This window comes from Erythranthe guttata, chromosome 13, assembly GCF_056151865.1.
Source record: "Erythranthe guttata isolate IM_541 chromosome 13, IM_541, whole genome shotgun sequence".
NCBI lineage: Eukaryota > Viridiplantae > Streptophyta > Magnoliopsida > Lamiales > Phrymaceae > Erythranthe > Erythranthe guttata.
The window spans coordinates 19,465,829-19,479,512 of NC_142545.1; the positions used below are offsets into that span (position 1 = coordinate 19,465,829).

At 33.9% G+C, this 13,684-nt stretch overlaps 1 protein-coding gene across 1 annotated transcript; it reads right to left on the minus strand.

Annotated features, from left to right (window-relative positions):
* Nucleotides 1-3,481: 3,481 nt before the first annotated feature.
* On the minus strand, nt 3,482-6,929 carry LOC105950947 (uncharacterized). Its single transcript, XM_088812001.1, has 6 exons — nt 6,673-6,929; nt 6,350-6,504; nt 5,207-5,677; nt 4,974-5,129; nt 4,425-4,879; nt 3,482-4,189 (listed from the first exon to the last, which is right to left on the minus strand). The coding sequence occupies exons 2-6, from the start codon at nt 6,402-6,404 to the stop codon at nt 3,581-3,583; spliced, it is 1,746 nt and encodes a 581-aa protein (XP_088668127.1). The 5' UTR covers nt 6,405-6,504; nt 6,673-6,929; the 3' UTR covers nt 3,482-3,580.
* Between the last annotated feature and the right edge of the window lie 6,755 nt (nt 6,930-13,684).

Genomic DNA, 13,684 nt, shown 5'->3' on the forward strand with positions numbered 1-13,684 from the left:
ATTAACCCTCTGCACACTCCTATAAAAATGGCGCTTATTTCATCATCATCAAAAACACTTATTTCTTTACCAAAAAAGAGAAAGAAAAAAAAATAATTATTTCTTTCATAATTAAGATCTAAATATCCATAGAATCAACATGGGATCTGCTGCAGAAAAAATAGGTTTTGTAAAATTTAATTCCTCATATGCCCCCTCCAATTCAGCCAATCAAAAGCCCCAATCCGACGCCGTGTTAGCCCATCTACTTGAACAAAACCATACTGCTGCCTCGGCCACTTCCAACAATCGCGCCGCTGCTGAATATGTCTTTGCCGCCGCCGGAAACGGAGCATCGAGCACAGCCGCACTCTACTCCACTAATCCCGTCGGTGGCGGCGGAGCTCGCCTTTGGGGAGACAGCTAGCTAGGAATATATATAATATAATATATGGTTGTGTGTGCATCGGTATGTATGTGTACGCACCACCTTTCTTTGTTTAATTTTATATTGTTCTTGCTATCAATTTCTATAGATGGATCTTAATCGGGTCGGACGCCGGTGAACGATGAGACCGTCAAAATTAATTAATTAATTTATTAAAAAGGTACTCTGTCGTTTTGCATATCCGTTTGTCATCGTCATCATATTGATGTGATTGACTTTGACTTTATTTTATATTTTTTTATTCGAACTTTAGTTGAATAGTATAATATAATATAATATAATATTTGCATGGCTATCAAGTCAAAAAACAATCAAAATCGAGGGAACATTGTCGTACCACTACGAAAGCGGCAAAAATTACTATTATTAATTAGATCCTGTGGGGCCCATCTTACATTTATAGTCGGAAGAATTGATTGGACTGCATTTGCTGATGTTGGTAGAAAAGTTAGTGGGCCAATCAAATTATCCCAAAATCACCATCATAAAATAACATGGAAAATTCTTTTAATTTTTTAAATTCATGACTAGGTTTTAGTATTTGATTATTGATTTATTTCAACTCAATAAAATACCGTGGATTGATTTTAGTATTAAATTTAAGATAGTTATTAATTAGTAATTACTAACCAATCATAGTCTAATTAATTAGGCCTCTATTATCCCCTAATATTTTGCACCGACATGAATTAATTATCACGGCCTACCTACTTTATACACTTTTATTCAGATATATTTGTCTAGATTTCGTTTTGAAAAATGTTACGCTACAAAGACCATAAGATTTGGTCAGTATAGAAATTTAGATAATTTATGTTATTTAACGATAATCACCAACTCAATTTGATTTGGTTAGATAGGATCATAAATAGCGAAAATCTAATATTTAATTTGTATTAGATATTTAATTATTCCATATAGGTTCGACATCCAACTCTTAGGAATCAACTTTACTAATTGTTACATTACGTACACATGCCTGAGGGTTTTCGACCTACGAGACACATATCAGAAAATAGGTGGGGCCTGTTCGTGAATTAATTTCTATTTACTCGAGGTATATGAGGATTAATAATCTACTTTGATATATTGGGTTACGGCCCAACTTAATAAGAACGAGGATTGTTCGTGTTCATATTTTTTCTTTTACATGTCGTTGTTGAGACCAAAGAAGAAAAAAAAAAGTTCTATTAATTGTACAAATGTTTTAGTTGCATTTATATTGGAAAATGTTTTGATTTGTTAATGTATAAACTATAAAGCACAGGCCCAATTAAAAATGTTATTTTATCTACTAACAAATTTGGGCCAACTATAATAATAATCCCACTTAATTTCTGGAGTGGTCTCTAATGCAGCCCAAATATTAGGACGAGAGTTATTTTGCAGCCTAAATATGGGTAAATTACTGTTGGGAGGTGATATTCGCGGTAGCAAAATTACGAATGTCGTTTTAAAAAATCCACTCTCTATCTTTCTTTCTCTCTCTACAATTTTAGCTTTTATATTAGAAATCATTCCAAAACTCATGTTATTGTAGCCATTTGCAAAAAAAAATGAGTGCATCGAATGAGGATCGAGATACGGAATCCAATGAGGTAAAATTTGTTCGTTTTTGTTCTTTAAATCGCGAAAACGAGACTCACGACCAATTTGGACGCCGAAAAATACGTTTCACGCCCAAACTGGGCGCAAAAAATCTCGATTCACGCCCGGTTTGGGCGCGGAAAAGTACTTCCCGCGCCCGGTTTGGGCGCGCGACACAGCTTTCCGCGCCCGGTTTGGGTGCGAGTGCTGACTGTGTTTTAATTTAAAAAAAAAAAAATTTGTGCTGCAACAAGGAATCGAACCCGGGTTGTTGCAATGTAAACGCCTGCTTGCGTAACCAAGTAGGCTACTGCCGTTTTGATTACAAATTCTTATTTATTTCATTATACTGGCAAAAAATTAATAAATACGCGTTGCATCAAGGACTCGAACACGGGCCTATTGTTTGTTAGACAAAAGGCCTAACCAACTAAACTACAGCATGTTTATAAATTTATACTTATTTAAATATAATTATTCACTTCAATTATACTGGGCAAAAAAAAAAAATTGAACCGGACGACCGGTCCAGAACCAACGTCTAGACCGGACGCCCGAATTAATTTTCCACGCCCAAAATGGGCGTGAGAAAGCTGTTTCCACGCCTAAATCAGGCGTGGAAACTGCTTTCCCACACCCATTTTGGGCGTGGAAAATTCGAAAATCCAACACTAAAAATAGCCATAAATCGCGATTTTCAGGGGATTTTCACATGATTAACCACAAATTCAATATATATAACTATTTTAGATGATTAATTACCTTTCAAATTGAAGAAATTTTCTGATTTTGGAGGATTTGTGAGAGAGGTTGAGGGTTTTTGTGAATTTTGGGGCTTTTGGGGATTTTGGGGTTTGGGTGGAATTGAGGATTTTTAGAGAGAGAAAGAAAAGACTATTGTGAACGACATTCGTAATTTTGCTGCCGCGTAAATCATTTCAGATTACTGTTACCTCCTGAGGTTGGTCAAATTATGAAAAAACTTCTAATGTTTGAGTAATCACAATCAGCTCTCAACTATGAATCTTCTTGCATGATATTAAATTCAACAAAATTTTCTAAATTCCATGGAATGTTTCCTAGTTTATACCCGTTTTGAGCAAAAATGCAGTTTCTAATGCACCACAATTTGATAATTACAAACCAAAAGACACATCTTATGATCATCTTGTTTCAAAATGTGAAGTTCGGATGAGGTAAAACGAGTACAAACTGGAGAATATTTCACATAATCCAAAAGATTTCACTAAATTTGATACCACAAATATGGACGTGTAAGAAGATTCATAGTTGACGGGTGGTTATAATTACCCAAACATAAAGTGTTTTTTCGTAATTTAACCTTACCTTAGGGGCTTGACCCCTTAGGGGCTGGACGTAATTTATCCCAATAGTATTAACAAACGTAGGAATGGAATGAACGAAAGAAAAAAAAAAAACAGAAAAAAGAAATAATCTAATACACAATGAAACATTAATCAGATATTGAACTTCAAGTATATGCATATTATACATATTGAAATAAAAGGTTTGATGCAAAATTAAAAAAAAAAAAAAAAAAAAAAGCTAGGACAACAAACGATTGTTGGAGCGGAAGAGGCCCTTACAACCATAGGTGCAGCGGAGTATAGTAACCAAGAGAGGATATTTGAGGACAATGAATATTATGGGCACACTTGCAAACGTAATCAGAAGCACAGTCACTGCCCCGAACCCGTGTTGATAGAACAAAAGACACGTGCAGAACGCCACCATCATCGCCACAATCGACACGAACAACGCCGCCACTCCCACCACCATCCAGAACGGCAGCGTTTTCAGAAAATCATTCCCCGAGTAACGCGACGTCAGTATCGACAAGAACATCAGCATCGATGTCAGAGACGACAGAGTCGCCACCGCTTCCGATATCGGAAAAACCACAAACAACCTGTGGTTCTTCAGAATCGGTGTCCCGTTCTCGTTGTCGTACCCTCCCGGAACAGTGAATGCGGCTGTGAATACCACCGTGGCTATCAGGATGGTCACCAGCATGCACGATTTCGCCGTTTGCTTCATCATTTTTTCTCCTTGTTTCATCAGGTCTTCGTGCTCCGACACGAATAATTCCCACGGTGTTTTTCCCGACGAGTTCTTCTTGTTTCTGTACGACGGCTGCACAATCTTTTCTACTTCCTGATATTATAAATTACCACATTCTTCTATCAAAAAGTTCTATCAAAATTTTAATTAAGCAAATATATATACAGTTAAACGACCTTTATTAAACTAGCCAAATTTATCGAGGTTCTGCTGTATAAGTGTTTCTTGCAATCTCAAACCCCTGTTTTTTTTTTCTCTTCTAATTTAAAAAAAGAAAACTCCCCATACAAAGAAAATTGAATGTAATGAGTAGTAGCATAGTAGTTACCTTGTACCATACTACTTCACGTTGCATCTGAAGAGCAGCACCTGGAATAAGATTAAGCTGGTTTTGAGGTGCTAATCTAGCGGCTAAGTGCAACATATTATTACCATCTTTATCCACATAAGTTGCCATTAGATCCTTGGCACCACGTAGCTCGTACAACAAGTTGAAGACTTGCACGTATCGATGCAAAACCGCGATATGGAATATGCTGTGTTTCGATTCGTTCACTTTGTAGAGAAAGTCAGGATATCGACGAATCAGTTCCACCAGGAATTCTTCATTCCCTGATTCCGCGGCTATGAAAAATAATTTTGTCGTGTTTTTGGTAACTACTGTTGCGGTTTCGACATCCTCTTCTTGGCATATCACGATGTTCCAAAGGCAATCGAGCAATGTATATGCATCACATGGTGCGCGTATATCATGCGTCCTCACCTTCTTGTAACGTAAAAGTACTGGCATACGTGTACAACATAAATTATTCAAAAAATATATATATACACGCGCTCACGTACAAAATCAAATAGTATAGAGTAATAAAATTATTACTTGCGCTGGCGATTCTACCGCAAAGTCCTTGTGATGTATTACTGCTGCGACAAAATACTAATGGCTTCCGCGCAAGCACTTGTAACGCAGTCTCGCCGTTACTATCTTCAACTACAGCCAACGATTTCCATTGGTCCACAATGGTCATAGCTAGGCCTATATTAATTAATTAATTAATTAATCGATCGGGAGAATAAATTAAACGGATATAGAAATATAACTGAATTAACTACCGTAGAGTTGTGAGTCGATGGTTGTGGTTAGAAGGGTAATTTGATCTTGTACGGTCCAAGATTGGAAATCCGATAAAGGAAAAAGATAGTCTGCGACATGCGTGTGTCCGAGAAAGGCAGCCATATAGAGCGGGGTAACACCATCGGGACCACGGATTGTTGGCAAATTAGGGTTTCTATGTACCATGAGCTTGACGATATTAAGGTTTCCAGCAGCAGCAGCAAAACAAAGGGCGGTGGTTCCTTTTTTGTTGAGAATTTCGATGTCGGAATCTTCCATCAGTTTAAGTAAATTATGAACAAAAAAGGAATGGCCTTCGACAGCAGATATGTGTAGAGCAGTTTCACCTCCTTCAGTTAAGGAATCTTTAACTAATGAAGGATCTTTTATCAGCAATTCTTTAGCTGCGTCCCAATCCCCTTTTAGTGCAGCTTTATGTAGGGGCACAAACTGAGTGAAATATCTTTCTCCTATATTATTATTATTATTAATATTATCGATCTTATTAGGAGTAATATATATTAAGAGTAGTTAATATTGATATACATTTGTAACCATATATATATATATATATATATATATATATATATATATATGAAAAAAAAAGAGTTTGTTAAATTATTTGGACCTAGCTAATTAATAATATACGTTGAATTGAAACAATTAGTAATGTTTTAAACTAACCTAATCTTATAAGGACGTACTTGATGTATAGAATTTGCTTAATTAATTCATGACCAGTTGGAAAAGAAGATTATAATATTTAATGTTTTTTTAATTGATATTGACCGACTTGAAGTCTACTAATATATATATTATATATTTCATGAGAAAATTATTAGTGGTCCATATATATGAGAGAAAGCCAAACGTGTGTGCATTGACAAATCTGGTGGTAATTTTATCAAATGTTTTTCATTATTAGGGAGAATTAATCCTGATACCATTAATATGTATGATAGCACACACATCAGATAAAATATAATGGTGGGAAATTCTTGTAATATTAATAATTCGATCGCGCGATATATTGTTCCAATATATATACGTATAAGCTCTGTGTTATATTATATATGAGATGATAATATTTTTGGATCAGAAATTAAAGAAGTGTATATGTGCGTGACTGTGTGTAGACTTACGAGCAGGTGAAATAAATACATATGATCCTGCAGATGCGCTTCCGTTGGGATTCATATAATTCCCTTAGCTTATTTCCAATAAATATTTGGAATCAACTATTTTTTAATATTGCTCAATGATCTCCAATTAAATATGCAAGCTGTTCTTCGCACTTCTACAAAACAAGAAGATATTATATATGATCATACATCAATCTTGGAATATATAATCATCATATATATATCCGTACGTATCTCTAATTTATAATTACTACTCTTGGACTGAAAAATTACAGATATTTATTGAATGCATATGTACATATATCGAGATAATTAATGATTACCTTGAGAAAGAACTCTGGTCCCAGTGCGCTTCTTTCGGAGCAAGAAGAAGATGATTTCCAGCAGTAAGTACTGGACCCTGTATATATATATATATATATATATATATATATATATATATGATCGAATAGTGGTGGAATTACTTTTTTGAATTTTCTCTTTGTTCTAGCCATATATGGTCAATGCCGAAATCTCTATGTAAATTCGTTTGTCACTCTCTCTCTCTCTCTCTCTCTCTCTCTCTCTCTCTCTCTCTCTCTCTCTCTCTCTCTCTCTCTCTCTCTCTCTCTCTCTCTCTCTCTCTCTCTCTCTCTCTGTGTACATGTATATATATGTATACGTACAGTATATATACTGTATACATATATAATATATATATAATAACGAATTCCCTCATCATATCAAAAAAAAATTCCCCCATCATATGTGTAGCCACAGGACCATATATGTATATATATACGAAGGTATATTCAAACTGACGATATGAAAACAAGACGGGAACATATATGTATATATATATATATATATATATATATATATATATATATAAAAAGATAACATTGGTTAGCATAGTGACCTGTTCTACCACATTTTCTGCAAATAATTTTGCTAAGAAAATTACTATCCTTTTTGTAGGACCTCTTTTTATGATAACGATTTCTTCCCTTGTCGTTATCTTGCTTATTTCTAGAATGGTTAATCTGTTTATTATCATCATAATGTCTTCTTCTTTTCCTGTAATTAGGTTTATGATTAAATTCTCTTTTATTCTTATGAAAATCTTTTTTGCCAGGATTGTCAAGGCCAAACTGGTCACAAAAATGACCAAGCTGTTTTCTTTCTAACAGATTATCCTTACGGATCTGATTTCTTAGCTTGATTTCATTACGAATTATTAATAAGGAGAGAAATCCTAGTATACCATTTTTGAGAAATAATGATATTAATGGTAGATAAATGATTTTTATTTAAATTGTCAAACTCATCGGAGTCAATAAACTGAGGCTGAGCAGTAAAAGTTTCTTTTTCTTTGCCTTTTTCAATAATAGAAAGCCGTGACGAAAATTCAGAATTATTCTTTTGAAGAATCTTAATATCATTTTTAAGATTATAAATCTCTTGACTTAAATCGTTGATAGTAATAGGGCAATTCTTGATACTCCTAAGTTTAAGCAGGTTATCTAATTCTCCCATGTTGTAATAATTATTATCAATTTTACTAGAGAGACTGGTGCTAGTATTACTAGTTGAGGGACCAGAATCATGTAACTGGTCAATGACCTTATCTCTTAAACTAGAATCCTTAATCTGTTTAAGAAAGTCAAGAATATTATTATTAGTTAAAACATTTATATTCAGGTCTTGGAACTGACTCATGAGTTTATAATATTCATCTTCAACAGGATTATCTGTATCTTTGATGCAATTAAGACAGGGTTTACCAAGAGCACAATTATTACATTCATTACTCTTAGTAGAAATATCATCGGAAAAATCCGATTCTTGAGAGGAATCAGATCTATTAGAATCTGTATCATCCTCAGAATTCATGATAATTTTATAAAGGGTTTCTTTTAAATTATCATCAATATCAAGATTTTTAATCTTATCTTTAGCATAACATTGGTTAGCATAGTGACCTGTTCTACCACATTTTCTGCAAATAATTTTGCTAAGAAAATTACTATCCTTTTTGTAGGACCTCTTTTTATGATAACGATTTCTTCCCTTGTCGTTATCTTGCTTATTTCTAGAATGGTTAATCTGTTTATTATCATCATAATGTCTTCTTATTTTCCTGTAATTAGGTTTATGATTAAATTCTCTTTTATTCTTATGAAAATCTTTTTTGCCAGGATTGTCAAGGCCAAACTGGTCACAAAAATGACCAAGCTGTTTTCTTTCTAACAGATTATCCTTACGGATCTGATTTCTTAGCTTGATTTCATTACAAAGACTTAGTCCTTCTTGAATACAAGTACTAACGATTTGGCCAAATGTAAAAGCCTCATATGCAATATGATCTGAGTCTTTTCTAAGGACCTTTTTAATCCTTTCAGCAAACAAGTAAGGAAGACCATCAACAAACTTGTTTTTCCAAATATCCTGATTGCAGTCAGGAATATCGAAGATGCGTGATAGAAAAGTATCTTTGTACCATCTAAAATCAGAAAGGGTTTTACACTTCATATTTAAAAGAAGAGTTTTGGTGTTTTCAGATTTATTAGTAAATCTACCAGTAAAATGCTCGAGAATGGTAAGAACAAGAGAGTAAACCGCATTTGGTTTAGTTTCACCATCTTCAATTTTAATAGAAGAGAAAATCTCTTGTTTATTTAAATTATTTAAGTAATTATCCCACCAACCTTTAAGCTGGCCCGTAAACCCAACCGTAATGGCTTGAGCAGTCTGTAAATCATTGTTACCACTAATTCTGCAAGCAGAACCATACATAAGCATGCGATGGCATTGAGTAATAATATGTTTATCACTACCGCCATCAATATTCCATTCATAAATGCTCTTTCCTGAATAGGAAGTATTGAAGAAGTTTTCGTTTTCTTCATGAAGAACATCCATTGGAGTAGGTCTATTATAATAGAATTTAGAAAGGTTGGGCTTATCAGCCCATCTCATTTTGCTAATACTATATGTATTGTCATTTTTAGTAGAGCTGGTTTCAGGACTTTCTTCAAAATCACTATTTAAAGTAGAAATGTTTAATTTACTAAATTTATTAGAAATGATTTTTTCAAAATCAGAAACAGAAGGTTCAATTTTGAAATTGTCTAATTCAACAGGAGACTGTATAGAAGAGGCAGTCTTAACAATGGTGCTTTTATCAAGTAAATCAGACTTAGTCTGAGTCTTAGTTTGAGATAGAATTTTGTCAATTTTATCATGCAAAGATATTATTTCTTCACCTATAATTGAAAGATAAAGATTGCAAAAATTATTTTGCTCAATCATTAAATTGATATTCTTAACTGTAACCTGTAAAACATCATTTTCAATAATTTTAGAAAATGGAAGAAAATTAAAAACTCTGCCATTTTTCTCAATCTGAAAAGGAACATGAGGAGGGTGGATAGATTTCTGCATACCACCAGAGATAATTTTAAAATCTCTTTCAATAACTGAAACATGGTTAATGTAAAAGGTTTTTATGAACCAAGGAACATAATAGGTAATTTCATTATGATGAGTGCAGAATTTATAAAAACTGTCAACAAAGTAATCTAAATCGGTTTTTGAAAAGGATTTAAAATACCAAGTTCTAAAATTATCCCATTTGGGACTATTAAATTCATCATTAATCTGAGCTCTTATCGAAGAACCCTTTGAGAAATCAAGAATGGTTTTAAAATCCATTTAAATCTTAAAATTACAATCCGAAATTGTTTCGGGATCAATTTCATCTTTATGAATGATGTTGTTTTCATTAATAACGATTCTTTCATAATTGTTATTTTTAACAGTATCTTCTCTATAAGCAGAAGTTGAAGCTCTAGAGGTATAAGGTAGATCTACCTCATAATCTAAAGGAGAGATGAAGGAGTGGCTGGATCTAGATCCAGAATAAGAAGTCGAACTTCTTCGAAGTAAATTATTAGAACCAATTTTAATGATTCCATCATTACTTTGAGTGATGTGTTGAAAGTTGCTATTAATAACGGGGATCTTGGGAACAGATTGTTCTAAAATCCAGTTTTCAGGAAAAATAATTTCCTCCCATTTGATAGATCTCCTAGTAGTAACGTTTGACTTACTAAAATTTGTTTCAATTAAGATAGTTTCATTATTATCTTTTTCAATTCTTTTACACATAGGATTAAGTGTAAATAGAGGTTTATAATATAAACGATAGCAGATACACATAATTTCAGTACCAGGTATGTAATTATAACCATGAGTTTTAACATTTAATGTTAATGATTCAAGAATATTACTATCTGATAAGGATAGAGATAAGTTAGGATAGACGTCAAAATAGACCGGTCCTAAAGCTAAGCTAGACTCAATAATTCCCATAAGGGATTGTTTCCAGTTCAGATTTCTACCATCTCTAAGGGTAGCAAGGAAACTTTCTGGTAATCCGTTCAAAGTAAGTGGCCTAAAGGCAACTTGAACACAACCAATATGTAAGAACTTATGAGTTCTTTTAAAAGGTAAAATATCATTTTTACTAAGTAATTTTATAACCATTTCAGATTCATGAAGAGGTATAGAAGATTCAGTGGTTTTAACAATTTGTTTAAACCCTAACTTTTCGAAAGTACCAAGTTTATAAACCATATTAGGTTTAATAATTGGGATAGTCCATCTATTTAATAGATCAAGATTTTCAGGAACATCATATTCCTGGGTCATACTGTTTTTAACAGTATCATGGTTCTTGAAGATATTCATCATCAATTTAGAATGTATTAAATCATGACTAAAGAACAAAACATACTTTACTTCCATGGCTCTGATACCATATAATAACAAGATCGCTTAATATATCATTAGTATCCTGTTGGATCTTTTAGAAACACAGATCGGATATTACTGAGGACATCCATAGTCCATAAGTTAACCTGAAAAAAGCTTAACGCCCGAAAACGCCTGCGCCTCACATCGGCATAACGGCAAACAAGGCAAGCCCACATGGTTAACTTATGAAAATCACTGGAAACCTCATACCCTCTGGTTAAACCAATCTCTACCTTTGATATCTTAAGTAAAATAATTCTTACATTTCACAAATGCACATGATAGTAAAGTAATGTTGAGTCAAGCCATGATTTAATACAGGAACTTAGCCGACCATTGAGGCGGCAATCATTGAAAATAAAAGAAAAAGTACCAGAAAGAGTACCTTAACGAACACCAAGAACTCCAAACAAACTTATATTGCACACAATAATTATACAAGGGGGAAAATTAAAAAGAGAGAGAGAGTCTAAAAAAGTGATGCCTGAGGAGAAGAAAACTCCCACTATAAATAGAAAAAGAAAGAGCCGGACATCAACCCCGGATTTCAAAAAGATAAAAAAGCGTGAATAGTAAAAAGTGTGAATAGTGTTTTTACTATTCATAAGCAGTGCTTGGTCTGCTGGTGTAAGCAATGACGAAATTTAATTTGTCGTGTACTGTAGATGCATCTTGCTGGAATGCTCTAAGATTGAATCTTCCTTAAATCGCCATCAAAGAAGCTTGTTTCTTCAGAAGTCTTAGAGTCTTCTTAAAATCTTCTAAGGACTGGACAACAAAATTGTTTCTCTGTCTGATCCTTTCTTCAATTAGGAGAAATTCTTCAAGGGCCGTAATCTTCTTTTTAAGAATTTTGAGATAATTCTTATCTGTGATCTCGTTAGATTTTTCATCGAACCTAACATGAAAAGGAACCTTCCAGATATTCCAACCTGGTGACGAGCTGAAGCGTACGAGAAAAATTTCCCAGTCTTCCATTAATCCTTTCCTTTAATTTTCTCTTTAAGAGAAGATTTGAGTAAATCAAAACTTTCTTGTAAAGAAAGATCTTGATAATCATCATTAGGGTCCTGAGCATCTTGGAGGTCAGTAACAGAACTCATAGAAGCATCTGATTTTGAATCAGAAAAGTCGATATCATCGAATAAATCCTTCTTAATATGGTCCATATAAAGATCCATAATTTTTTCTTTAGAGAATATGTCCGAGTACTGCTTGGAGAACTCAGAGAACGAAGGAAGACTATATGAAGTCTTCTTAGTAGAGATCTTCTTGTGATCTTCCATTTTGGATTTAATCCTCTGGATATTTTCCTGTAAAGGTGACTCATTGGAGCCAGGAGTAATAACATTTAAGTTATTCCAAAACCTTGTCGTATGGATTCTCCATAAACACGGCGTACCGTTGGTTGTAAACCCAAATTGTGGTTTCCATTTCCAAACCCATGGGATTCCGGAATCAACAAAAAACATACAAATAGTTTTACTACCTGTATTGTGAGTTTTGAAAGAAGAAAAACTAATGGAGTATTCTTCTAAGAGAGTTTTAATCTCTTCTGGCAAAATTTCTGCCATAGCACCAAAAGTTTCCCACCAAGAGAAAAGCCAGTTTGGAATTTGATTCCTACTGATATTATCGCAAAGCTTTATAAGCCAGGTGTGGGAATGCTTAGGATTCTGGTATAAAAGGGTTTTATAAAAACTCTGCAGGTAATCCCAATAATTGTATTGGAAGACTGACCTAGTTACTTCATTGGTAATGGTTTTTTCTGCAAAAGGAGAAGTACCCCATTCTTGGATGGAGATGATCTTCTTAATAACAAATTTAGAGTAGTTAATGATCTTACTCTTTGGAGGATAGTGTTGAATATCAACACTCCCCAGGCTGGTGAGGATATTCTCATAGAATCCTCTTGTCTTGTAAGTTTCGACCTTCCAACAATTTGCCGGAAGATATTTATCCATGAGAATCCATGGGGACTCTTTGAATGTTTCATCGTCATTTTCAATGACTAAGATCAGCTCTCTCTTAGGGGAGTCAAAGAATTTGTATTCTTTCTGAGCTACTGCCGAATATGATTCTTCTTCATCTGATTTTGAGGAATTTTCCTCCATTGGTATATTTTTTCCTCTTTGTCTAAGGAATTCTTGGAACTCCTTTTGGACCTTGTCTTCTTTTGAAGAAGAACCAATACCAGAAATATTCTGGTTGTAAAGGGATTTCTTCCCTTGCTGAATAACGGGGAAACCTCTGCCTCCCCTTCCTCTTTGAGAGGAAAAAGGGTGTCTTCCAGGATAGCTCATGTCTGTCATGAAGAAATATATTCACGAGTTAAAAAGTCTGGAAGATGATTATCTTTCCCTTGTTTATGAACAATGTTAAAATCAAAGTAAGCAAGATGAGATTGCCATCGGGCGAACATCTGTTTAGAAACATTATGTTCAAAATCTTTAAAGAGCATAAAAGTAGCTGCTTTACAATCAGTTTTAATGGTAAACTTTTGATTGTATAAATCATCCTGAAATTTAAGGACACATT

What these genes read in the sequence shown, in the direction of transcription:
- LOC105950947 (XM_088812001.1), bottom strand. Translation starts at nt 6,404, where the DNA reads ATGAATCCCAACGGAAGCGCATCTGCAGGATCATATGTATTTATTTCA. An exon ending in TGTATTTATTTCACCTGCTC is followed by an intron (nt 5,678 to 6,349) that starts GTAAGTCTACAC and finishes ATAATAATATAG; the next exon opens with GAGAAAGATATTTCACTCAG. An exon ending in GTGAAGTAGTATGGTACAAG is followed by an intron (nt 4,190 to 4,424) that starts GTAACTACTATG and finishes TTATAATATCAG; the next exon opens with GAAGTAGAAAAGATTGTGCA.